Source organism: Paroedura picta, chromosome 11 (assembly GCF_049243985.1).
Source record: "Paroedura picta isolate Pp20150507F chromosome 11, Ppicta_v3.0, whole genome shotgun sequence".
Classification (NCBI taxonomy): Eukaryota; Metazoa; Chordata; class Lepidosauria; order Squamata; family Gekkonidae; genus Paroedura; species Paroedura picta.
The window spans coordinates 65395394-65423043 of record NC_135379.1 but is presented as its reverse complement, the minus strand read 5'-3'; the positions used below and the strand labels follow the sequence as shown (position 1 = coordinate 65423043).

Sequence of the window (27650 nt, the reverse complement as noted above, 5' to 3'; positions counted from 1 at the left end):
TTAATGGTGGTGCCTTTAGCTCATATGTTAAAATATTGGCACACTTCTTTAAATCCTATTGTGTTGGTATATACAATAAGTACAAAAATTCAAATTAAAAAAGGCACAATAAGATCAATGCAAGAAAAAAATTACTTTCTCCTGATATTTAATTATGGTATTATGTTTGCACATAAAGTCAGTACCCCCCAAAAGAGTGGTATTTTTCCTCAAATATTATCTACAAGTACCTGAAAATATTAGTTATAATTATAAGCCTGTTTCCCTGACACTATTAGCAATCTTGACTTTAAAAAAAACACCCCGTAACATGACAAATGACAGAATCCTATTCGACTGCTGGAGAACCAGATAATAGCTTGAGATTGGGCTTATTCTTTTGTAGCTGTTAGGAAGTTCATTTGGCATTTGACTGTATAATTTAATTTCCATATAAACAGCATGGTGGTTTTTGTTTGTTTGTTTAAGGAAAGATAAAACTCCTTGGGTGGTTTAAAGCTAACAAAAGATACAGGGACTTCAGGTTGACATTCAAAAAGTTCTTTTTTTTTTCTTAGCAAAATGACCAATGAAATCTTGACTTAATACAGTGCATATAAATTTTTTTTGTAAAGAACGAAAATATTTAAATATTATTTAAGTTAGCAAAACATGAGCAAGTTATACTTTTTTTAATATCAAAGTGCTAGATTGTACTGCCTTAAAAGTCACTGCAAAAGAAACTGTAAAGATAAAAGTTTGCTTGTGAAAGGACAGGGTCTTTTTTATATACAACTGGTTAATAAAAACACACGTAACGTGTGTGTGTGACAGAGAGCGAGAGAGACTATTCACACCCACACGCCCATTCTCTAACTGAGTCAGTGTGAAGTGAACACACTACCTTGTCACTCGGTGTAACATGGCTCCCAGGAGCTGGCAGTCATTAGCAATAAATACAGGCCAAGCTTTACAATATATCATGCATACAAATATTTATACAAAGTAAGGACACTATGCAACAAACCGTTTCATATTAATATGGCATCAACAGTATAAACATACAAAAGGGGAATAACATACACGGAATGTTTAAAATCCAGCCCACAAAAAAACCCTTTCCTGATTTACATTCAGACTATTTGTTATTCTTTTCTTCTCCTTTTACAAGACGGCTCTTCCCCATGGTCTTGTACCAGTTTACTAACCGATTTGCTAAATTCTAAAACCTGACGCTTACCCTGTCTGCTCCAGTCGCTTTCCTCAGTTGGCCCACAAAGGGTCAGCGGGTGACCCCCCCTGCCCCCCTCCGTTACAAATGGCTCCTGCCCCTCACTTTCCACAAATGGTTGTCAGTAAGTCATGCTACATTGATCCAAAGTTTGGGAAAAAACTTTGTCCTGGAAGTTAGTGCATGTAAAAAAACAACAACAACGTTATTCCCCCCCCTCACTTTTATTTCTTTTTGTTTTCATTTTCATATTAAAATAAATTATAGTTAATAAACGAGACTTCGTAAGACAGCACTTTTTAAAAAAATTGCACTTGACCACCGAGGGGGCTAACAGCCATTGTCGCTTTGCTATAATCTGATCCTGTGTGAAATCATGAACCAATGTTGTTAGAATGTTTTTTTAAAAAGGGGGGAGGGGTCAGAGAGCAAGGGGACGTTTTTAATTTGTGCCAGCATAAAAGTGCCCTTTGCCTGGGAAGTATGTTAAAAGGTATAAACTGTACGACAGACTACCCCTGATGAACAGTTTGTCGTTGTTCCTGGTTTCAAAACACACGGCCTCAACAACTGCAGAGGATGCAATAGATTTTAAACAGTCCTATTAACATATTTATTTATTTATTTTCCCTTGCTGGGGAAAGTGCCATATTAGCCATTAAAAAAAAAATCAGGACCCCACTCAGCTCCCCCTGCCCCAATTCCCTACCTCTGGAACCATAAATGCATTAGCAAAAATCCACTGTTTAGGGCAGGAAATCCTTGTTTTGTTTGTTTTGTTAAGTTCTTTCCTGTTAAGTGGGAGCAGCAGGGCTAGCAAGTCAGCCACCCCTTCTGCCTGCTCTGAGGGGCAGCCCGTTCCCCTCGTGGCCCCGGAAGCCCTCAGAACGGCAAGGTGTCCAGGAACAGCCTGTCGATGATGGACGGGGGCGGCACCAGATCCTCCAGCTTCAGGTAGAAGATCCGCTGCAGTCCTAACGTGCAGAGCGAACGCAGGTCGGCCAGCACCCCCAGGACCCTCGCCTCGTCTGCCGGCTCGAAAGGCGGCCCTTTGCTCCGGCAGCCGAAGGATAAGTGATCTTTCAAGCCACTCATGATCTTGTTGCATAGCTCATGCACTTTCTTTGGTTCTTTTAATCCATGTCGTTCTGCAAGGAAATGGGAGGGGAGAAGGAGAAGGAGGGAGAAGGAGGGAGAGAGAAGTGAGCTGCCGTATTCTAGGCAAACGTTTGCAAGCGATTCAAGAGGAACATCCTTGTGAATACAGAGTGTCAACAGTGTAATCCTAAGCCCTTTTGAACAGACCTGAGTAGGATCTGAGGAAATCTAATACAGATTATTCTCTAAGGTCCTACTCAGTCTTGTAAGAGTCCAGTGGCACCCTAATTATAATTACATTTGTTAACTGCTGTTCTCAGTCCGGCCATCTTGAAACAGTACAGTACCCTCATAGCACCCACAAAACCCCTGAATCTCTAACCATTCTCCCCACCCCCCTGCCAGACTCAAGGGACCCTCCAGCCCAATGCATCAGGGGGTGCTCAGAGGAGGGACCCAACAGACATTCCTTGTCCTGGCCTCAATCAAACGCCTGGCAGGAAAGCTCTGTCCTGCAGGCCCTGCAGAACTGTGATGGCTCCAACAGGGCCCTTAGCTCTTCGGGTAGTTAGGGACCAGGACCAAAAAGGCCCTGGTTGAGGCCAAACGCACTTCCCATGGGCTGGGGATCACGGACCTACTCAGTTTTGCAGTGTGGAGAGCTCTGCATGGAACTTAGACAAGACTCCCAGGGTATTCAGCTTACAAAAGTCAAAGCTCCCTTTGAGAGAAAGCTTATACCCTGGAAATCTTTTTGGGTTTTTTTTTTTGTTTTTGGAGGGGGGATGTCATATTTTGTTCTATTATACAAGCTATAATAATTGTACCAATTGAACAGTTATTCTCTCCCAAATTATATCCAACCAAGAAAAATCTTTGGGGATTTTTGTAATGCAGACAATTTAGCATGTAAATAAAAATATTTCATTTTATCTACCAATACACCAGGTAGGAATCCAGCATTTCTTGAGCGGTTCCACATCTTTCAATAAAAGTAACTCCAAAGAAGGTACAGACATGTACTCAAAGCCCCTTGTTGATAAGTTAGTCACATGTCCATAACTGCTTGTTAGACTTTCAGGTGCACCTGGATTTGAATCTTGCTCTTCTATTGCAGGCCAACACAACTACTTGCCTACTAAGTGGTTTGTGGGTGTGTGTCTTGTATAGAATCATAGAATGATAGAATCATAGAGTTGGAAGGGATCTCCTGGGTCATCTAGTCCAACCCCCTGCACTATGCAGGACACTCACAATCCTATTGCTCATCCACTGTCACCTGGCACCCCTTTCAGCCTTCACAGAATCAGCCTCTTCGTCTGTTTAAAAATTTCCAGAGGTGGAGAACCCACCACCTCCAGAGGAAGCCTGTTTCACTGAGAAACTGCTCTGTCAGGGACTTCTTCCTGATGTTTAGACGGAATTTCTTTTGAATTAATTTCATCCCATTCTTTCTGGTCCATCTCTATATGGACAGACAGGGGACATTCAAGGCCAGCTGACTTGGGTTCTTACAGGACACTGATGTTCCAGAATTGCTTTTTCCAAGCAGAAAGCAAAATGATTATATAACACCAGGTGAACAGAAAGGAACGTACTACTATGCAAACTGCATTTATGCCAATCTTTCATTGGATGATTTGACGACAGAATGGTCACAGAAGGTGCTTTGGAGATCTCCCAGCTTCCCTACCAGTTGTGAACGCTCAATAACTATGGCAACCATTATTTATTCAGTGAATTCAAGTGAAGATCAATATCCACTGATAGCTCCATCAGCACTAGGCCTGGAATTCCACTAGGAATTCATAGACACTCTTCTAAGAAACCAAAAGCACCTCAACCGACCTTTGCTATTTTCATTATCTTCTACTTTTTGCAGCTTATTTACCTCTAAGGGGTTAGGAGGAGATAAAAGTAATCTCAAAGTCAGGCTATTTTGGGCCTGGAAAAACTGATGTGTTATACAAAGTGCTGAAGAAAGATATGCTGCCACTCCAATGCTTTTTCTTTAAAATAACCTCTTTAAATCCCTAAAATAAAGCCTTTATCACATTCCGCTTTTACCATCATTGCAATCAAAGGGGGAAAGCTTATCTCCAGGGTAGGCTACAAACTCCCCTTCAGGGCATGTCAGTGGCAAAGGCCCAATATATATCATCCTCTCTGATATAGATTTTCAGGTTTCTGGTTCGATGAAATATGAAGGAATTGAGATGTGTTGGCGAGGTAAGTGAAAGTAAGTTCTGTGATCATGAACAATGCTGCCAGCTCTGGGTTGGGAAACACCTGGAGACTTTGGGGTGGAGCTGGGAAAGGGCAGGATATAGGGCTGGGAGGGACCTTGGTGGAGTCTAATGCCGGGGAGTCCCCCCTCCCAAGCAGCCTTTTTCTCCAGGGAAATGACCTCTTTAGTCTGGAGATGAGTTATCATTCCAGGGGATCCCCAGGGCCCATCTGAAGACGGGCATCCCTAACAATGAGGCATGTGATGCCAGAGCCATATTACTACTGCCCAGACAACCTGTATGCCAGTGGCAGCCTTTCTCAACCTTTTGACTGTTAAGAAACTCCTGAAACATTCTTCAGCCTTAAAGAAACCCCAGAAGGGGGGCGATGGTGCAGAATAGGATTGGGAAGAAATACCTGTGGACACACCTACCGGGGCCCCTCCCCTTCCCACCCCTGCCAGGCTTGTTATTGGCCATTTTGGGAGGGGGGGGGTCATGTCACCCAAATAACAAATTATATGTGTGTGCGCGTGTGTGCATGTATGTATATGTAGATAAAATTAATTCCATTCATTCAGAAAACCCTTCCAGGACAGTCAAGAAACCCTAAGATTTCATGAAACCTGGTTTATCAAAAGGAGGAAGGATTAACAGAGAATCTTGTCCTAGATTCATGGAAGGGACCTCCAGGGTCATCTAGTTCAACCTCCTGCAGAATGCAGGAAATTCACAACTACCTGTCCACCCACAGTAACCTCAATTCCATGCCCATATGATGCCCCCCCCAAAAAAACCCCCAGAATCTCTGGTCAGTCTGGCCTGGAGGAAATTCACCTCCCGATCCCAAAGTGGTGCTGGGCATTTTTCTGGGCATGCAAGGAAGGGCCACAAGAGCCAAGCACCGGCACCGTCCCTTCTGCCCATCCACTTACAATCTGCTTTGACCGAACTACAATCCCCAGGGTTCTTTTGGGAAGCCCAGTTTAACGGGTATAAAACTAATGAAGCCAAACATGATTGGTTCCTGTTGAAGTATAGGTTTCTAAGATCATTTCCCGCACCTCCTTTGTTGTTCCTGGAGAATGGCTATTATGCCTGGAACTGCATCAGTGTCTTCTGCCTGGTACTGCTACCAGCTGATGACAATCGCTCCCTTTTAGGAAGGCATTTCTGCAAGATCGTTAAGAAGCCGTAAGGTTGGATGTTGGGAAGGGGGGCTTTCTCTGGCAACTTCTCAAGGACCTGGATGGGTTTGGGACCTTGTGTCAGGAAAACATCACTAATTGTTCTTTCTTTTGCAAATCTGCAAATTGCAAATTCAGCCCAAGGAATCTGAGCATCCAAACTGAGAAGTCGATAAGCCCTCAAGGGATGTGCAAATGATACACCTTTAGCATTTCCCACATCCACATCCTCATATTGTGATTTTCTTAATACTTTATCCCTTGTGGGGCTCAACACCAAACTGCATATGCCAGAAGTCCCGAGACTTTTGTTGTGTCTTTTCTAAACGAAGAAGCCTCAGGCTCTATAGTCACTTGGTCCAAGCTTGATGTTCATGAAGCCAAAGCAGCACAGTGGTAGGAATATGAAAATAATACCTGGGAGTTTCAGATCCCAACACTGTCATGCAGCTAGCCTCCGGTAGACATTTCCTACCACCAGGGGTATTTCAAGTCATAGCCCCACCTACTGTGTCTAGTCCTGATCAGGTAGGTTCATTTTACAAAGGAAGTTGTTTAGATTTAGGGGACCAATGGCCTTGAGAAAGGAAGGGTTTCTATCCCACAGGAAGTCAGGGACTTGAGCTACCCGACCTTACAGGCACAAGAGCTTCTTATAGATCAACTACAAGTGAGGCCTGTTGTCTCCTATGGATTGCTAGCAAAAGGGGCAGGATGCAGCCCTAGTCCAAGCCCAATTAATTCCAGTGGGATCAGACTTGCAGGGTTGGCCCACTTCCACTCATTCGGGAAACCCTTCTGTCCATGGATGCTGCTGGGTTTTTTTAAACATACAGCAAAACAGAAACTTCTTGGATGGAAATTTTGAGTGATTAATTAAGCACTGAGAGATAGCATCATCTTTTTGGATTTGGGAGTGTTCAGAATTGCAGCTCTTGATTTTAACCTGACTGTTACAAGAATTAAAGAATGATGTATATTCCTTATGCAATTCAGTAAACACGGCTGGGTATTTGTTACTCAAATGTCTCATTGCACAATGTATTTTGCAAATTTATCACTCACAAAAATATGCATGGGACAGAGAAGGCATAGAAAGAAGTACTTGTCCTCCTTTCTCAGAGTACAAGAACCTGTGGGCACTCGGTGAAATTAATTATCCCAAGAGCAATTGACACATGGAATTCACTGCTGCAGGAAGTGGTGGCAGCAGTTACAAGCATCGACAGCTTCCAGAGGGGACACATGGAGCAGAGATCCATGAGTGGCTCTTAGCCACAAGGTAGAGACGGAACTCTCTGTCAGGGGCAGGGATACTCTGTACTCTTGGAGTTGGAGGCAATGGTGGGAAGGCTCCTGGAGATCTCGCCTGGATGGTGGACCTCCTGATGGCCCCTGGACTATGGCCTCTGTGATGCAGACTGTTGGACTGGAGGGGCCCCTGGCCTGACCCAGCATGGCTTCTCTTATCTTATGTCTGGGGCAGGGATGCTCTGTCTTCTTGCTGCTTGGGAGGCAACAGGGAGGACATCTGGATTTCTGGCCTTGCTGATGGGAGCTCTCCTGATGGCACCTCAGTTATGGTCACTGTGTGACACAGAGTGTTGGACTGGTTGGGCCATTGGCCTGACACAGTATAGGGGACCTTCTCTCATGCTCTTACTGGTAAAATCACACACAAGGCTTACCTGTGATCATACTTAGAGCTGATAAGCACGCTAAGGCTGGGATATCAAGGTTGAGGCTCTGTAAATTTAAGGAAAAGTCTTTAATGGAGTCGAGCCACTCCCCAAATCCACGAAGGCACTGAAGTCTATGAAGCACGAGTCCATTGCAGAAAACAAACTTATCTTCAGCGGTGTCAGACCTGGAATGAATTCAAAAAAGAAAGAAAGGATGCACGTCAGGGAGACATATTAAAGTTCACGTGCACTGACAACTGCTCATGATGTACAATCTAAATTCAAGGATACCCCAGTACACTTGTGCATCTATCTAAGCTCTTTTGAGGAATAACAAAAGCGAGTGTCTTGTGGCTATGGTCAGAGAGGACTTTTTGCATGTGACGAAAGAGAATTATTGAGGCAAGAATTGATCTGCAGCTCCAAGACACCAACAGCACAATCCTAAATAGAGTTATACCCCTCTAAGTACACTGACAAAGAGCCTCTTGTGGCGCAGAGCGGTAAGGCAGCAGACATGCTGTCTGAAGCTCTGCCCATGAGGCTAGGAGTTCAATCCCAGCAGTCGGCTCAAGGTTGACTCAGCCTTCCATCCTTCCGAGGTCGGTAAAATGAGTACCCAGCTTGCTGGGGGTAAAGGGTAATGACTGGGGAAGGCACTGGCAAACCACCCCGAATTGAGTCTGCCATGAAAACGCTGGAGGGCGTCACCCCAAGGGTCAGACATGACCCGGTGCGTGCACAGGGGATGCCTTTAACTTTTAAGTACACTGACATTAATGGAAGTAGAAGGGTGCAGATTTGGTTATAAACACACCACTGATACAGGCCATGGACCTCCATAGGGGATGCAGACGGTGCACTGCCTGTTTGGCAGTGCAGTGCTGTCAAGTGACAGCTGACTTACAGAGACCCTGTAGGACAAACTGTGACCAAACTGTGGCTCTCCAGATGTCCATGGACTACAATGACCATAAGCCCCTGCCAGTGGCAGTGGATCATGGGAAATGTAGTCCATGGACTTCTGGAGAGCCACAGTTTGCCTGCCCCTGCCATAGGGTTTAAAGGGCAAGAGAGGAACAGAGGGTGGCTTGTCATGGCCTGCCTCTGTGCAGTGACCCTGGACCTGGGCCGTTCAGGTCAGAGCCATAGTAGGTTCGGGGTTTGTTGATTGAAGGCTGTGACATCCAATGAGGAAAAAATATTTTGACTTTATATGAATCAGGAATCCAAGAGTGTCTAGCAGCCTGGTTCAATGCATGTTTATTTGGAAATAAATCCCACTGGCCTGGCCTCATCAGATCTTGGAAGCTAAGCAGGGTTGGCCCCGGTTAGGACTCGGAAGGGAGACCACCAAGGCAGTCCAGGGTTGCAATGCAGAGGCAGGCAAGGGCCAACCACCATCTCTTCCCTAGAAAACCCCAAGGGGTCTCCATAAGTCCACTGTGACTTGATGGTGCTTTCCATCGCCAGGCGTGCTGAGGACTGCAGTCCGAGGGGCTCCTTTATACCGACTGCAAATCACCCAGCCGAATGGGTTACAGACACCCTCGTTTCATAGGGTGAATGGCAGGGTCTCCACCTTCATTCCTGAAATCCAGTCCCTGTACGTAGAAAGCTAACTCACCAGGGAAAAGGAGAATTCCGGAGAATACAGAACGCTTCTCCTGGCCTCTAAATTTCAGTGTGTCGGAGGGACATGAAACAGACCGGGACCTCTCGGTCAGATCTCAGAAGCTAAGGAGGGTCAACCTGGGTTGGTTCTTGGATGGGAGAAGCCCAAGGATGCCCAGGGGTGCTGCACAGAGGCAGGCAAGGGCCAACCACCTCTGTTCGTCTCATGCCTTGGGAAGCCCACAAGGTCGCCATAAGGGACAGCACTGGCCGCCACCACCACCAAGTCTAGGGGGGAATTGTTTTCCTGACTCTTAATTTGTTTCAAACCCTAATTTGGTCCCTGATAAGGCTGCCAGTTTCCACAGCATCATGGTAAGAAACCAAGTAGCATTGGATATCCTTAGCTCCTTGTCAACTCTTGTTTTATGGCTGTGCGCCACCCCTGCAGCCCCCGGCGTTTGATTTCAGGTTCTCTTTCTGCAAACTGAATTGAATCTGAGACTCACCTGATGGACAATCTCAGTACAAAAAGCTCCAAAAAAGCTGATTCAATAAGTAATGTTTGATCTTCCTTTGGGAGGTCCGTAAATCCTGGGATTTTCTCCGCCCAGCTCTTGGAGATGTCGAGGGAGGCCGTGAGAAGGTTGTAGAATTGCTGGACATGTTCGGCATCGGTGCCAGCAGCAGCCTGCTCGGTAGAACAGTACTGGGAGGAAAGCCATTCCAAAGAGAGAGACAAATATATACATTTTAGGATGCTTCAACTTTTTGCTTCCTACATTTGTCCTCGAGTTGAGATGGAAATTTCATACAGACTGTGCTTGTAAATTGTTTGAGCTATTTTTTTAAAACATTAATTTTGAACTCGTAATTGTTCACTAATGTTGTACTACAATTCCAATTGTCATCTAGAAAAGCATTTTATAAATAAACCACAACGTTAGAAGAAATACGGGCATCTCTCTCCACATCAAAAGTGACATAAGTGTCTTTGACAGGTGCCCTACCAACTTTTTGGGGTGGAAATCCCGCCTCTCTTTGCCCTGAAACGCCTGCCCTCCATGGGCAGAAGTGACCCTTGAAGGGATGTGACCCCAAGAGGTTTTGAAGGGATCTTGATGAGACCCCTCTTGGGAAACCAGGGACCCTACAGGGCTGCAGCCCACGAGAAAGTTGCTCCATAGGCACCCAGTTACCTTTATAAAAAGATATTCTTATATTTATACCCCGCCTTCCCTGGAGGCTCAGGGCGGCTCCATTATACCTCCATTATTTACTATGGGAGGGCCATGATCAGAAGAGTTAGTGGGGCACAGTGGGAAGAGTGTCTAAATTTGAACTGGATAAATCTGGGTTTAAACCCCTTTTCTTCTGCAAGGGTATGCATGCTCACAAACAGTTCCGTGGGGCTTGAAAGATAGAGCTGTTCCATCAGGCCTATGGCTGAGACCCAGAGATCAACTATAAAATTGGGCTCCCTATGCAGAAATCCTATAGGAACAACCCCAATGCCAAATATTGAGAAACCCCAGAAATGGTGCGATTGTGCAGAATACGGTTGGGAAGAAATAGCTGTGGACACGCCCCCTCCAGGCCATTTTGGGAGGGGGGGCGTCCTATCACATAATAAATGTTTAACAAATTGTAAAAAAAAATATTAAAAGATTAACCCTTCCAGGGCCGTCAAGAAGCCCCAGGGTTTCACGCATACCACCACAGCACCAGGGTTTTTTTAAAACAAATGTTAATCATGTACTCAATATATATATTTTAATTTTTGTACCTAACAAATGTTATAAGCTGCCCTCAGTAAAACACAGGCTCAGTTCAGATGAAATCAGGGCTGGTTTGAACTACAGCAGAGGTGGCCAAACTGGCTCTCCAGAGGTCCATGGACTACAATTCCATGAGCCCCTGCCAGCCTCAGTACAAAGCATAGGGTAACCTGAAATGGCTAACTCCACTCCGTCCTTTATTTTCACTTAGATTTGTTTCGATTGTGTAGTGGTCAAAAATCGCTGAATGTTGTGTTGGAGGAGAGTTTTAAGGAACTACCAAATAGACCAAGGAGTTGGTTCTGTATTAAATCAAGCCTGAACTCTCCCTAGAACAGGCTTTCTCATCCAGGGTCTCGTGAAACTCTAGGGCAGGGGTAGTCAAACTGCGGCCCTTCAGATGTCCATGGACTACAATTCCCAGGAGCCCCTGCCATGGACTACCATTCCCATGAGCCCCTGCCAGCGAACGCTGGCAGGGGCTCCTGGGAATTGTAGTCCATGGACATCTCGAGGGCCGCAGTTTGACTACCCCTGCTCTAGGGTTTCTTGGCGGCCCTGGAAGGGTTTCCCAAATGGGTGGGAGTTAATTATTTTAAAAAAACATTTTAGGTTGTCAAACATTTATCAGTTGATACGACCACATGTGGTCATGTTGACCCGTTGCCGCCCCAATGGCCAATAACAGGCTTGGAGGGGGCGGGAAAGGGAAGGGCCCCAAATGGGCAGGTACATAACTCCGCTTCCCAACCCTGTTCTGCATGATTGTGCCACTTCTGGGGTTTCTGGAAGCCTGAAGAATGCTCCAGGGGCTGTCCTAGAAGCCTGAAAATGCAACTCTTCTGCCAGGTCTACAACTGAGGCTGTGCAGCCCCTCCTATAGAAACGGCAGTGGTGAATTCCATCTGTACTCTGCCTCTTTTCCCCTCTAGATAACATTGGGGCTATTGTTAGAGCTGGGGCAAGTTCGCCGCCGCGTCTTAAGGTTTTTATATATGTAATCTGATTTTATGTCTGCTTTAAGGGGATTTTATTCAGATGATTGTAACCCACCGCGAGCCTTCGGGGAGCGGCGGGCAATACATTCAATTAATTAATTAAATGAATAAAATGCCTTTACTGAAGTGAACATACTCTGGTCACATCATGAGAAGAAAGAGTCACTGGAAAATACAATAATACTCGGAATGGTGGAAGACTCAACATCAGGAAGCCATGGCCCTCAATACAGGAAGCCAGGCCCTCAGTTTGCAAGACCTGAACTAGGTAGTTAATGATAGGACATTTTGGAGGACACAGATTCATAGGGTCGCCATAAGTAGGAAATGACTTGACAACACTTCATGTACTTTTTGCACATCTCCCCCCCGCCTGCCCTTGCGCAAAATGGGAACTAGGCAAACTACAGCAAAGGCAGCCACAGAGGAGAGGGATGGAAACGCCACGAGACGTGGTAGCTGCAGTGGCTCTTGTTACTTTGAGGCCTCTTTGGGGATATGCAGCCTCCAGGTGGACACCTGGTCAACGAGCCTACCCCGCAATCAGTCCTACTTTGCGGTCATCCCCCTAAATCTGCATACATTTCCGTATGAATGTAAGGAGTTGTTCCACAGGAGAAAAGGACGCATACTTGGCTTTCAGATGGTGCATGCGCCACCACTCCTCGAGTGACTGTTGTGGAATCTGTCTTCTAAGACGGTCTCCACAAATCAGCATTTTTGTAAAGACTTGCAAAATAATAAGTACTTATGTAAGCAAGTACTTGCCATTGATTGCTGAACAATCTGATGCTCACTCTCCCATGGGGTCTTATTATGGGGCAAAATATTTTAACCCATTCATCTGGCCAATTAATTCAACACAGTCGCCATACTGACATACCCAACGCAGCTCCCTTTCCTCTGTGAGAATCTTGGGCAAAGGCCTTTCTGTCACTCCCTGATAGAAGATTCCCCCCCCCCCATCCTGTTCTCTTGGCAGGGTCTGGCTCATGCTCTTCCTGCCAATGCAGAGGGGGTGGAGAGAAGTACACAGTGCCATGGAAATAGGATGCGTGGCCACACTTCCTCCGGAGCAGACCTTCTGTGCGTGAACCCCTTACCACTTTGGTAATATATCTTAAACAAGTAATATATAATGATCTAAGCATCTGTCTCTGTGTAGCAGCCGAATACATAAATGGGTGGAAGTAAAGACTGCAAAATCTGATCAGAGTGTAGTCTGCACGGAGCTTTTATTCCAATCCCAGGTCGATTCAGTCCCTGCCATCTCCACTGAATATAATTTCCATTTTGATTTTGTCCAATTTAAATATTTCCTCTGCAACAAACATAATTGATCTTGATCGACCCTACCTTTATCCTGCAATATCCTGGAGTGGATATAACCCTCAATATTTGAAGAATCGGATTGAGAAAGCAGGAGAAAGCATGCAGAGCTCTGCCTGTTTCGAATTTGTTCCTGAACTCCGTGGTAGAGAAGCCCTGATTGGCCAGGGTGGCTTCCAGGCTTAAAGGGGAAGCACTAACTATTTTCAGCAGAAGCTCCAGAAGCCTAAACTTCTCTCAGTAGAGATTTGCCTCGTTTTTTTCTCCCTCCTCTGCTGTCTCCAATCCCCCCCCCCATTCAAGAAAAAAAAGAGGCTCCTGCTGTGCTTGGCTCCCCCCTCCCCTTCTGAGTTTCCCTAACCATGTGCAGAACACATGGGGGGAGAGGAAGACCCGAGTTCAAATCAATCTGGATTCAGCAGGATCCACAACTGAATAAACAAAATAAGAGCACATTCAGCGAGAGGATGTTTTAATGATGAATAGCCAGCATGCTTGGAGAAAAATGTCCTCCCCCCTTGGTGGTAGAGTGTGCAGTCAAATCACAACTGACTTACAGCCCTGTAGGGCTTTCAAGGAAAGAGACATTCAGAGGTGGGTTCACCATTACCCACCTCTGCATTGCAACCCTGAACTTCCTTGGTTTTCTTCAGATCCTGGGAAGCTAAGCAGGGTTGGCCTGGGTCAGTATTTGGGTGGGAAGCCACCAAAAATGTCCAGGCCTGCTATGCAGGGGCAGGCAACAGCAAACCACCTGCAACCATCCCTTGGCTTAAAAATCCTGTGGGAGGGGTGGCCAAACTGTGGCTCTCCAGATGTCCATTGTCTACAATTTCCCACAGGTTATCCGTAACTCAGCTGCGACTTGAAGGCACTTTCCACTGCCATATAATATGTTCAATGAATTCAGTGGCTGCCACAGAAATGTTGGGGATGGGCTGTGCTCATCTCATCATGCTAACAAGGAAACAGAGGACCAAGCACCACAAAAAGAGACCAGGACTCCCAACAGTAGTAGCCCAGGAAAAGGGACACTGCCGAGACTCATTTTGATGGTCTTCTGCTGGAGTGACTCTCTCAAGGAACACAACCTGGCCCTAGCAAGAAGCTAGAGGTGGCCTCCTCTGGATTGGGATCATGGCACAGTGAAAGGGACAGGGGTCAAACTCCTCCCCCTGTCTGACCTTTTAAAGGTCCAGTGGGGAAAGGATCTACATCAATGGTTCTCAGCCTGGGGGTTGGGACCCCTTTGGGGGTTGAACGACCCCCACAGGGGTCATGGCAGGACAAGCAGCTTGTGGGATAGAGCATTCGTCTGTCTGGAGCAGTGGAAAAGAGCAAGATCAGCATGGTGGGACAAGAGGCAGAGCTGAACTGAGAGACCCCAGAAAAAAACCAATTTATATACACTCATGAACAATGGATCTTCACACCATTGGTCAGTTTTGGCTTAATTTCTGTGAAAGAACACTTGCATAATTTTATGGTTGGGGGTCACCACAACATGAGGAACGGTATTAAAGGGTCGCAGCATTAGGAAGGTTGAGAACCACTGATCTACATGGTACACATATTATGCCTTCTTTTCCTAGCAGGGACTTAAAGCACCCCAGAAGGGCGATTTTCATGGCTCAGGGTTAACTCCCACCCTGCCCTTCCTTAGCACCAAGTCTCTAATCCTTGTTGGGAACTTCAACAATTTTCACATCAGGGGAACTTTGGCTCTGACAGAGGATACCTTCCGGGCCCCTCTGTTTGGGAGTTTATTTCATGATGATTTAAAGAGAAGTACTGATTGTCTTAAAATGAAAATAGGGGTGGCCAGCTTAGGCCTCAAGATGCTATGTTAGCCCATGTTTGAGAATAGTCCTTCATGAGGCACAAACCTTCTCTTGAGTCTCAGGGATATTTTGGTTGGGCTAAATAAACAAAGGGCATTTCATAAGAGTCAGCCAACATGATCTTTGCATATGTATCACATCACTCCTGAATTAGCCAATTCAGCTGGAATTACAAGCAATAGAACAGAATTAAAGAGAAGAAACCAAGCCCAGAAGGGAAGGCTTAACTCTTTTTCTACCTGCCAAATCTCTCCTGAAGAGGCCACCACCCCCACCCCCCATCTCACTGGAGGGGCAGAGATTAATAAGAGGATTAAACACCCCTTGCTCCCTGACTCTGCACAGCTAAGGTCCTGCCAGAAAACAGGGTTGGAATTCGACGTGTCCCCTAGAACATCTTATTTGGTCCCAAAGAGAGCTTTATTGTTTGCCTGAGTTTTGTTTCACCGCACCTGACAACCCACAGCACTGAACAAGGCAGAATTCTCCCTGAGGGATCCGGGATTTGCCCAAACAGAGAATTTTAATGTTTCAGGATCTACTCACATGTCCCTTGCCCGGCTTGCGCCTGGAGAGGAATTGCACCAGCACAAAAACAGGTGGGAGACCCAAATTAGGCCAATGGCCTTTAAAGAGTCTCCTCCTAGCAACAGCTTTTTGAAAGCAGGTTTCTAAATATACAGTTACTATGGGCTCGTAAATTAACACCGGCTCTAAAACAGAGAGTAGCAACACACTGAAATAATCCAAACAGGACTTGATGCTCCTGAGGTGTTGTGCCATCCCTAAAGGCAGCTCTGGTTAGTATTTTCAGACTGTGACAGACTAGGTTTGTATGTGATTTAGGCGGCCTTGGATCCTGCGCCACAGTTGGTATGGGAGCCACACACCTGCCTGCGAAACACACGGCAAGACTTGGCTCGCACCCAGGAAACCCACATTTCCCTAGCACAGCCACAGAATTAGCTGAAGCGCGCCACATTTGGCCTAAGGGAAATTGTGAAATTCCTTCCTCAATTATTTGCAATATATCTACAGATCAAACTGTAATGCTACTAAAGAAATGCTTCTTACTAAAGGTTGTAAACTAAGGTCAACCTTAGATCCTGCCCCTCCACAATCAGCAAGCCAACCTGGAACTGCGCAAGACTGCTTTGAGCCTAAAATAATTTGACCAACCACTTCATTTTTTCCATTGCTTCCCTCTCTGTACCTTTACGATTAAAATCCATAATTTTGGTATAACAATAATCCAAGCAGGACTTAGATTACCTAGTTATAACACAGGGTTGTTTTTTTAACCATTAAAGAACCCACAACAAGATTTTTTTTACACCAAAATCGCTGTCCATAAAAATCTATGGATTTTTTATTTTACTATTAAAAACCTAAGCACATATGGTATCCTTACCCATTTCCCTGGATACACTGCCATGCAAATGGGTTAATTTCCCTGGCAACATACATGGACAGAATTAGGCAGAAATCAACAAGCGCCACTTTTACAGGGCCAACATAACTCCTACCCCAGTGGAATCATAAAATGCTAAATCCTGAATTACTCTGCACTAAGAATGGGATTGACCAAGAACCTTTGCATACATTTCTTTGGAACAGGAATGGGCAACAACAGGTGAAATAAGTCGCGGTAAGTTAACGGACCCCAAAATATATCTGGTGCATTTGCGATTACTGATAATAGGTCCTACTGATTTTACTTCTACTTAGAGGAGACAGAATAAACCCTTTTCTTCCTTCCCCCCATGCAGTTTTAATAAATAATACTGTAATTTTTGGAATTCAGTGTTCCATAATACAAAATACTCTCTCTGTACCACCCCAAGACAGTTTTACTGACAGGGGTGGTATATAAATGCATTAACACAAACCCGAACAAACAAAAATAACCCAAACAGAGTTCCAATAAAAATGTGTGGCTTGCCAAGTAAATAAATAGCTTGCAATCTGGAGGATGGGGGCTTTGGTTGACCTCACCAGAATCTCTAACAACACCTCAACTTCTGTCAGCAAACCTGGGCTTCCAAAAAAGGGCCTTGTGATTTTGAGGAAGATTGAAAGTCAAACTCCATACACTTCATTCCTTAGCTTTATTTCTACTTGAGAAGGCAGACAACCAGAACCTCTGCATGTCTACTCAGAAGTAATTCCCACTGAAGAGAATTGCAGCATGCAACTAAATTTACAAAACACAACCTAAAAGATCATGGAATCTTCCTGCTGCCACTTTCTCCACAAAACGGAACGAAACACCACAGGACTCCGCACTACATCTAGTGAGAGGCAACGCATAAGGGCTAAGCCAACATCACGAGAAAGAAAAACGGATCGGTTTCTCCGCCTGCAGTCCCTACGGTTTCCAACTCCAGCCTGGGAAATTCCTGGAGATTTGAATGTATTGCCCAGCAGGATTTAATGCCCCTGGAGGCCATTTTCTCCTGAAATCCGGAGACCAGTTATAGCTCCAGGAGGTCTCCAAGCTCTACTTGGCAACCCTAAGCAGCTTAAAGAGACAAACTGAAAAGGCGCCACTCATTCAGACATTTTGAGCCAGGAATGCCACACCCACCCAAGGGGCTACCTGAAACTCCAGTGCCCTGTGGAGATGGGCTTTTGCTTATGTTAACCTTGGAGCAGCTTTAAATACTAGGAATCTGCTTGTGCAGGAAAATCACAGACACCTACCCTGGCGTAGTCCAGCTCTCTGGGCGCTGAATCGGATAACGCTCGCACGAGGGCATTCAGCATGCTGGCGGGAGGAGACGGCGGCGAGGGCTGAGGTGGTTCCTGCTGCAGTGGGCTCTTTGGTTTGGAAGGCAGCCGGCCTCGTCTCCCTTTCAAGCTGTCGGTGCGGACAACTAGGGGAGGAAGGCAAGAGGTAGAGAGGCCGTCAGACTTCTGGGGCTCCCGTGGCCAATTCCTACACGGTGCTGACCGGCATGGGAGGCTCGCCATCTCAACCGGGCCAGAAATGCAGACATGACAGCTGTATTTTTCTAAAGCAGGGGTAGTCAAACTGCGGCCCTCCAGATGTCCATGGACTACAATTCCCAGGAGCCCCCTGCCAGCGTTCGCTGGCAGGGGGCTCCTGGGAATTGTAGTCCATGGACCTCTGGAGGGCCGCAGTTTGACCACCCCTGTTCTAAAGCATGTCACTGCCCGAAACGTTCCCCACACGAGGAAGCCATATCCTTCATGCTTTTTGGCAGCCTTGGCGGAAGGCCTGCGATCCATATAATGACGTTTCATTTTCCCGTTCAGCGGAAGCGTCTCCTAGAGGTGGGCTTCCCACCATTTGGGCTTCTGCATGTTTGTATCTTACCCATCCATATCTGGATCTGCTCAAATAAAACTCTTTTGCAATTTGCACGTATATAGAACAGACATGCATGCATAAAAGTGAAATTGGAATATTTGTGGAGGCCGGCCAAACAGTCTGGAGTGGCATCAGTAGGGCATCAGTAGATTTGCTGGAAAACATGGATGAGCATCGCGGGGGGGGGGGGGGCTCCCTTAGAATTTAAGCGCAATACTCACATTCATTTGAAAAATTCAATAATTAAAATTAATTAACAGCACAACCCTATGAAGCCAAAGCTAATTGATTTCAACAGACTGACCGAAATAACTCTACCTATAAATTGGTTGACCTATACATGCAGTTAATCATTTGTTTTTTTAACTGTTTCAGTAATAAATTACAGCTAAATAAATGTGTGTATTAACAAACCTTCAGTTTAGTTTCTGAGATAATGAATGAAGCATGCAGTAAGATACAATGTAGAAAAAAAAACTCAGTTATTACTTATGGTCAAATGGTCAAATATCATTAATATTTTCTTTGCTATTCTCCATTGCAATTAAACATCGAGGTCCAAATACTCTTAAAAAACAACAGCTTAAAAACAAAACACAAGAACGCTGGCCCTGTGGATGACTTGTTGGCTGTTCTATGTATTAAAACAGTTGAAAGCTGACAAGCCGTAACAAATCACAAGCATCCCCATTTATTTGCCGAAACGTGTGCTTCGTGCTTTTTAGGGAGGAATGAGTGGCAGCATTGACCGGCGGTTGGTAGGACGGGACCTGGGCAGACAAGATACCTCGCGATTCAGCCCCCCCCCCTCTCCCCAAGACATAATATGCAAAGCTTTCCCTTAAAATAAAACTGGCTTCCTGGTTTGATGCTCTGCAGAATCACGTTGCTGTTTTGAATAAAGAGGCCCTGTCTTCACGAGAAAGGCCCTGCCACACTGAGAATCATCTAAAGATGAGGAAACGCGTTTCTAAGAGGCGGCATCTGAACGAAGCTAATAATAACGGAGCTCGGTACCTTCTTTCACCATGCCGACGCTGAGACACTTCTGAAATCGGCAGTATTGACATCTGTTTCGACGACGCTTGTCCACGGGGCAGTTCTTATTAGCTAGGCAAACATATTTTGCATTTTTCTGAACTGTCCTCTGAAAGAAACAACAGCGCAAGAACAGAGTCAGCGCGAGGAAGCAGGGTCCTGACAAGTTGCATTTAATTACCACGTGAGAAGCGACAGTGCAATTCGAATAATTAGATAAAATTAATTTCCTAACACGCTCGCCTCCAGGAAAAAAAGCACAATTTTATTAGTGTTAGCGACTGACAATGCGAATCAGCGGGGATGGTTCCACGGCCACGCTGGGCAGACAGCCGGCCTCCTCCCTGATCCAAATCGTAGCTGAAATTGCCAGGCCATCGCGTCGTACCTTTGGGGATTAGATTAGCTCGGCTTCTAATATTCCTTTGGGAACAATTTTCGACTTGGTTCATTCCCCTGATTATTGCTGACCTTATTAAAATAAAATCAAAATCCCGGAGATTGATTGTTTGGCTATCGTTATTGCTGGATATCAAAATAAATTAGGTTCTCTCATAGTTAGGATCAGCAAAAAGAAAATTAAAAAAATATCAAGGAAACCAAACCATTGAGACGATAATGAAAAGCAGCTTAAAAAATGACATGGGAATAAATGTACGTCTTTGTGTACACACACACAAATATACACATACAGCATGATACAAGATGTCAACATACTTTTTGAGTCTGTAAAAATATTTCGTTCAGCCATTTTTTAAGGACCACAGGGAACACCCCTCAGCAAGTCTACTCAAAACTTAGCCTCAGACTATTCACTGGGGTTCATCCCTAGGAAACTAGTCCTAGGAGCGCAGCCACGATCCACAAGGACACAGAAGCTCAGGGGACACAATCCGCCGCAAGTTATGCTCTTTTCAGGTCAGGTTTGTTGCAATTAAGGACCTGCTCTAATCATTCCCATCAAAATCAACTGGAGTTGAAGCTGACCGACAGTGGCTGAAATGTGGCCAGATTTGGGTTATTGTAAAGTTTATGGAATGTTTTGCATGCTGTCACTTTGAAATTTAACTCACAAAGCAAATTTGGTAACGATTAGCACAACAGATACAGTTGTGTGTTGAAACATCAAAAATCAAAAGCTTTTCTGTGATAAAAAAGGCATACGTACAAATACTGGTTTTAAAAATATGTAAAATAACATTATACTGTATAACCTGAAAACTGCATGTAAGATCTGGGAAACCTTTTTAAAAATATAATACAGGTTCAGATCCTAACCCCAGAAAACTATAACAGATTTTTTGAGGAAAAGTATTTTTTGAGGAAAATTTAGCCAGTGAATTTGTAAACTTTGATAAATGCACTGGGGTTGTGTTCCTGCCTCACATAAAGATCACACCTGTACTCCAAGCAACAGCCAATACTATTAAATGCTACCAAAGGCCATAGCTCAAGAGGTTCGTCTGTCTTCAGCAGGAACCATTCCTTTCGGTGGAAGCAGAAGCGTAGGCACATGTCATCCAGAAGTCCACTTGTGAAGGCCCTACTGAGATGAATGGCAGCATGCCCAGCTCTTTCTCTTAATCATAGCAACAGGGCATGCGCAAGAGAACTCCTGGAGAATCGTACTCTTTCCTCATTTCACAGTGACAGTGCAAACAACTGTGTTACCTCCCTCCTGACAAATATATAATTAGGACAATAACTGCCCCTGTTTCATCTCCTGCCCTGCTTGCAAGGAGCTCAGAGTGGAATACGTGGCTCTCCTTTCTTCAGTCTATTTCCACAACGATCCTACGTGGTAGGCCAGGTTGAGAGAGAGGTCCCCATAAGCTGGGACTCCCTGGTCCAGTACTCAGACAGCGCACCTTACTGGCTCAATTTCCTCTCTCGCTTGAGAACCAGAAAGGAGCACTGTGCATGCCCACCACTCAAAACACTTCCTAAAATTGATCTCAGCAGCCTTTACAATCTTACGAAGGCTGATGGGTCTTATTATCCCCATATTGGAGATGATGGTGGGTGAAGCTTAAAGCTGCTTGGCATAGTGGTTTGAGCATCAGGTGACCTGTGTTCAAATCCCCACTCCACTACAGAGAGACCATGGGCTAGTCCCATTCTCTTTGCCTGCATTACCTCGCAGGGACCAAATAATGTCTGGATGTTTGAAGCAGAGGGGCATAAAAGGCAAGCAGCACAGCAAGCTGTCCACAGAACTCAAACAGGGGGGCGGCTTGATTCCTGCAGAGACTCCCATGCCCCTCAACAAGGGAGTTGTATTTCGCGCGAGAGGCATTTTCAAGGGCTAAGAGCTCGGAGTTGCCAGACACAAAGCTAGGCTAGGCTTCTTGTGACTTGGGAGTTCTAAACAGCCGTCCGTCCCCCAGGGGCTCTTTCTCACCTCTTTCATTCGGTCCCAAGACTCCTCCCGCCAGAACACCTTTCTGCAGCCAACCTCTGCTTGTCCTTTTCTCTTTATCCACAGAAGTCACAAAGTGGCTGCTGGGGAGGGAAGAATTTCACGCTTTCTCCTGACCCACCGTTTTCGTTGGCAAAAAAGGGGAAGAAAAATCTGCTGATTTGTTCCTGGACAGCCAGCAAGGGTTCCTGGCTAGCGTGTCGGACCAGGCTCTGGGAAGCCCAAATCGCCATGAGAAGCTCGCTGGGTGACCTGGGACCAGTCACACACACATACTCACCCTAACCTACCTCACAGGGTTGTTGTTGTAAAGGAAGAGAGGAGAATGATGGAAGCCAGGGAGAAAGGGACATAGAAACAAAGAAAGTAAAAAAATAAGGTCCTGGCAGAGATGGACAGGCCAGACCCAGGTCTGGTCTCTCTTATCACTGGTGCCTTTGATTAAGTTGGGGGTCCCGAAATGCATACTTGGACATGTTGAATCAGACTGGCAACGATTTTAGGCAGACATCTTTCCCATCACTTCCTGCCTGGCCCTTTAAGCTAAATGTGCTGGGGGATTGAACTGGTAATCCTGAGCTACAGCCCCTCCCTAGAGCAGAGATGGCCTATAAAGCTCCTATTTCACACCTTCCCCAGAACTCTGGCTCGGCTACCTCTGAGAAACTACGGAATGGGGGGCGTTAGACAGAAGCTATCCCTCCCTCAAAACAAGGGGTCTTGGGTAGTGACACATATGCAGGATCGGTTCCAAGTTTGCCCTGCCCCCCCCCCCCCGCCAGACACAGAGACGGGGAGAGACAGGGGGCTCCCTGTCTCTCCCCACAGCCAACCCCCTCAGTCATGCCTCCTTTCCCATGTGACCCCCCCAAAAACCCTGGGTGTCCCCCACCTACCCGCACGCCACACGTCCAGTTGCAGTCTTAATCCTTGCTGCCACACATGGCCTACTTCCCTCGGGGCTGCCCGCCCAGGAGCACGGCTAGCAGAGCACTGAACAAGGACGAGGGTCCGAGAAAGGAGGCGGCCGGGGTGGGGGTGGGGGTGGGGGTGGGGGGGAGTCAGGGGCTGTGAGCCCCTTCTGAAGCCCCAGGACGTGGCAGCGGCCCCAACTCAACAAATGCTGATGCAGATGGGTTGCTGTCCATTCGGTCCCAGTCAACTGGCCCGGAGTTCCAAAATCCCAGGAGAGACGGTGGGACAAGAGGGAGAGCCCGAGAGAACGCCTGCAACTCTTACCTTGAAGAACCCCTTGCAGCCCTCGCAGGTGCGGACCCCGTAGTGCTGGCAGGCCGCGTTGTCCCCGCACACGGCACAGGTGCCCTCCCCTGAGGAGGAACTCCTGCTGGGGGGCGAGGGGAGCCCACTGCCCCCACCGCTGCTCTCGCCCAGGAGCCCAGAGGGGGGCGGGGTAAGGCCCAGCGGCGAGAAGGCCAAAGCGGCTGCCCTCTTGGCCAAGGGCAACCCGAAGGGGTGGCTCTCCATCCCAGCCTGCCCGGCAGGAGGCCTTTCTGGAGCCATCGGCAGGCCTAAGGCAGCCGCATCGTAGCACATGGGGGGGCCAGCTGGGGGGGTGTGGGGGGGTGAGTGCTTGAAGTGGAAGAGGGGGAAGCGGCCTGGTGCGGTTTTCAGGGGGGCAGCGTCCATCAAATGACTCGGGGCCATGCAGGTCTGTGTGGGCGGAAGGGGGGGCGGCTCATCCCAGGGAGCCTGGTGGGGGGGGAACCCCGGGGTAGTCGGGGTGGAGGGAGGAGACTGCTTGAAGTACAGGGACGGGTTGGCCAGGCCCTCCTCCGCTGGTGGGGGCAGAGGCGAGTGGTAGGCATGCAGCCGGCTGTCTTCCATCTTGACGAGGGGCCGCTGGCTGGTCGAGGAGGAGGAGGAGGGCGAGGAAGAGGAGGCCGAGGGCATCTGGTACAGGCAGGAGGGCTTGAGCTCGTAGCTGCCGGAGTAGCCCTCCATGAAAGTGCTGAAGCTGGGCAGGGAGGTGGTGGCTGCAGCACTGATCTCCCCGCTGCTCAGCTCCATGGTCAGCTTGGCGTAGTCGGGGTTCATGATCTCGGGGCTGTAGTCGGAGCCGTAGGCAAAGGTCTGAGCCGCATAACTGGAGCCGGGGGGCGAAGGGCTGTACTGGGCCTGGACGCAGGGCATATCTGGAAGGACAAAAGGGGGGGGGGTTAGCAAGGGCGCCCGCCTGCGGCTCCCCCCATCCAACAAGCCATTGACCAATAGCCTGAGGAATCAGGAGAGAGAGAGAGAGACTTTTTCAGCTCCCAAACAGGACAGACTCTCAGCCTAGCCAAACATTTCCATACTGGTCAGCGAAAGAGACCCAAGGGAGGGCGATATCTTGACGTGACCAGTCCTTCCTCTCTCTCCAGGTTCATGCTGCACCATGTGCCCATGCAGGGGAAGACATGCATGTGCTTATTTGACACACAGTCTTCTCCATGTGACCGGCATGCTCCTTAGGATGCTGGAGACACTGTTACTTGCAAAGAATACGGGGAATTGTTGCAGGCCGGCCAATCCCGAATGGCCAGCAGCAGTGAGGCTCTTCGGATTTTCCGGCTGACGGAGGCAGCTTCCCCTGCCCGTGGCTACGTCGCCTCGATCTGCTGCCTACTCTACAAATCAGTCATTGAAAGTCAAAGGAGAAGTACAAGACGGACTCCTTTCCCTTTCTGCAATTATGGGCCAGCGGCTTGACTGGGTGAGTGACAGTCAGGCTCCGGCAGGCATCGGCGAAGGAGAAACCCAAACGCTGCTTGTTTGCAAGAGACCCCAAAGGAGGAGCAGAAATGCCCGGCTCTTTCCATCAAGATGAATGGGTCCGCATTTGTTCTCATTGGAGAAAACAAAGCAAGTTTTAACCCCACGAGAGTTAGTTGAATTAACTGGACTGGCTAATATTGCAAGGGCCAGTTTGAGAATGGGGTCACAGAATAAATAGGTAATGATGAAATAAGATTTAAAAAAAACACTCTTTATATTTTTCTCTTCTTTCCCTTGATCCCTAGAATGGAACTGGCCATGAAAAAAGATTGCATTAAATGTCTAAAGAAAATCACAGAGTTTCATTTTCAGATTGTACCCAGTAAACTGATCTTTTAAAAAAGGTTTGGGGGAAAGTTATCACAGAAGAATTGTCACAGCTATTAAGACTTTTCCTTGGAAAATTCAAATTTCCATACATTCTGTTGTCTTCCCAACAGTAACGCTATTCATTGGGGGGGGGATGATTTACTTCCACCTCTCTTTTGATTTTTTTTTTATCAACCTACAAAACTGGGCTTCACACAGATATTTGAATGCTCTCTAGCATTTGTGGCTACTCTAAAATATCGGGCTATTCCAAAGAAAGAGTTTTCTGTCCTTTACAAGGAAGAAAACCAGCTTTCTGAACCGGGATCTTGTTTTTAAATTTGATGTTAAAGAACCGCCCCCAACAGCCTCACACTGTCTCTTCTCCAAGCCTTCCCTTGGGAAAAATTCCCAGTTAACTATCCAGAGGAGAGCCTCATGGTCAGTGTGGTCCTTGGGACCTTGAAGGCAGAAAAGCCTCTTCTGTGAAAGACCTCCAGGCACCCTCCCACGCACCCACCCAGGGCACCCAGCGGGTTTCCCCAGGAATTTTTAAATGTCACTGCTTGACATTTGGACACCGAAACCAGCACCCAAGACGCCTTTTCTCAGGAGGCCCGAAAAGGGAACCCGGACCCCTGGGAGTCCCCCCCCCTGTCTTCCCCCAACCCAGGGCCATTCCGGGAAGGTGGAGTGGCTGTACCTGTTGGGTGGCCGGCTCGCTGAATGGTGGGGGTGGCGCTGGCGGCTGGCGGGCTAAGCGGGCGTGGCGAGGGGTCCTCGGCGGGGTCGGGCGGGGAGCCGGGGCTCACTAGCGAGGGCTCTTCCGACCTGGCTGCTGCGGCAGACAGAGAGAGAAAGCGAGAGGGGAGTCGGGCGGGGCCGCCGGCCGGGGAGGGCAGCCTGACATCCGGAGCTCCCGGCTGCATTCACACGATTGCACGGCCACGCCTCCCAGCTGCAGGAGTCGGAGGGCTGGGGGGTTGCCAACTCTGGGATCAGACAGACCTGGAGCTCTGAAGGAGGCGCTTGGGGGGCAGTGGCCAGGTGACCTCCCCCCCCCCCGCTGCTGCCACTGGCAGAGGATGGGGGGTGGGCGAGGTTGCCAGGAGATGTGCGGGTGGAGCCCGGGGAAGCAAGGACCTCGCTGGGGACGGTGACAGAATTCAGCCTGCACAGCGGCCACTCTCTCCAGGGCAGCTGGAGGTGAGCTGGAATTCCGGGTCCCCCCTGGAGGTTGGCACCCCTAGGGGCTCCGAGGAGGGGGTCTGTAGCCAGGGAGGTCCCCTTGCCCAGGGCCCATTTTCTCCTGGAAAAGTTTGCAAGAAATCCACGACAGACGCTTGAGCTAGTCTGGAGAAAACCTGTCATGCCAAATCTCCAGCCCGCCGCCCGGAGGTTGGCAACCCAGCATTTCCTGCAACTTTCTATGGCGGGGGGGGGGGGTTGAAAGCGCCGCGTCTCCGCGCGAGGAGTCCGCCTGCTCCGCCGGGCTCCCCGCACCTTCGCCGGGGCCCCGCGCCTCTCCCGGCCGCGCCTCTCCCGCAGGCAGCCGCCAGCGCCCGGACCCCTGGCCAGGAGGGCGCCCCGAGAGCCCCCGGGTAGACCCCCCTCCGACGCGGCCGTTTCCTCCGCGGGACCTCAAGTCGGTGGTCTGGAGAGCCGTCGCAAGGGCGGGAGATTTCTAGTTCCCACCGGGAGGTTGGCAGCCCTGCTCCAGATTCGCCCCCCCAAGAATTTCCAGCGACAGATCTGCCCCCCCCCCATCCTCCCCCGGGAGCGTCGCCCGCCCGGCAGCCCTCGGCGCGCCCTCTCCCCAGTGCCCGGCCCGCGGACCACCCCGCACCTGCTCCCGCGCCGGCCCGCCAGCCCCTCCGCCCGAGCCCCGGCCCCGGCCCCCCCTCCCCGGCCGCCCGGGAGCTGACCGGCGGGCCCGTCGCGCCCTCTCGCCGCCGCCTACCCCGCAGGGCTGTTGTGCAGCTCCCCTGGAGAAAGTGCCCCCCCCCCGACAAGTTCTGCCGGCCGCCGCCTGCCTCCTCCTCCCCGCCCCGACCCTTCGCCCCGCACCTGCCCGCCCCGGAGGCCGCCCGAGCGCCGGGGAGCCGCATCCCGGGCGGGCAGCCGCGGCCGTGCCAAGCGAGGGGCGCGGGGCTCCGAGGCGGGCGGCGAGGGGGCGCGGCGGGCACGCCGGAGCGGCGCTCAAACTTTGTGCAAGTCTCCCTCCCCGCCCGCCCTCCCGGCCGGCCGGCGGGCTACCTACTGGGCGGCTGCGGCGGTTCCGTCTTTACATGCGGCGCGGGGCTGGCTTCATGGCGCGGCCGAGGGCAGCAGGCGGGCGCTCTCCCGGGGCTCCGAGGCGGCAGGTCGCGTGCGGGCAGGCGCGCCGTCCCGAGGCATGGGCAGAGCGCGGCCGAGAAGGGAGCAGCGCCGGCGGCGGCCGCGGGAGCAGGAGCGCAGCGGAGCGGAGTCTGGAGCCGCCGCCGCCGCCTCCCGTGCCCTCCTCCTCCGCCTCCTCCGGGCGGCGAGCTGGCGCCGAGCGCGGCGCAATGTGCCTTTGTTGATATCCGCCCGCCGGCCGGCCGAGAGAGCGAGCGAGCGAGCGCGTGAGTGGTGCGTGGCCGGCTGGGTGTCGGGGTGGCTGGCGATCCCGCGCCCTGCCCTGCCCTGCCTTGCCTTGCCTTGCCTTGCCTTGCCTTGCCTGCCTGCCTGCCTGCCTGCCCCGGCTGCCTTGCGCGCCTGTTGTCACCGAGGGCGGCGGGAGGCTGTGCGGAGTGCGCGCCGCTGCCGCTGCCTCTCCCGCTCGCCGCACG

The 27650-nt window shown here is 49.0% G+C and overlaps 1 protein-coding gene across 1 annotated transcript; it reads right to left on the bottom strand.

Annotated features, from left to right (window-relative positions):
- Positions 1–27650, bottom strand: NR4A3 (nuclear receptor subfamily 4 group A member 3). Its single transcript, XM_077303501.1, has 8 exons — positions 27101–27650; positions 25544–25678; positions 22996–23909; positions 19317–19446; positions 17669–17841; positions 9529–9728; positions 7412–7590; positions 1–2358 (listed from the first exon to the last, which is right to left on the bottom strand). The coding sequence occupies exons 3-8, from the start codon at positions 23905–23907 to the stop codon at positions 2093–2095; spliced, it is 1860 nt and encodes a 619-aa protein (XP_077159616.1). The 5' UTR covers positions 23908–23909; positions 25544–25678; positions 27101–27650; the 3' UTR covers positions 1–2092.

Bases quoted from the DNA above. Each gene is read 5' to 3' on its own strand.
- NR4A3 (XM_077303501.1), bottom strand. From the start codon at position 23,907: ATGCCCTGCGTCCAGGCCCAGTACAGCCCTTCGCCCCCCGGCTCCAGT. The intron at 19,447-22,995 runs GTAAGAGTTGCA...TGTTTCTTTCAG, and splicing joins GCTGCAAGGGGTTCTTCAAG to AGGACAGTTCAGAAAAATGC. The intron at 2,359-7,411 runs GTAAGCCTTGTG...ATTTCCTTGCAG, and splicing joins AGCTCTAAGTATGATCACAG to AACGACATGGATTAAAAGAA.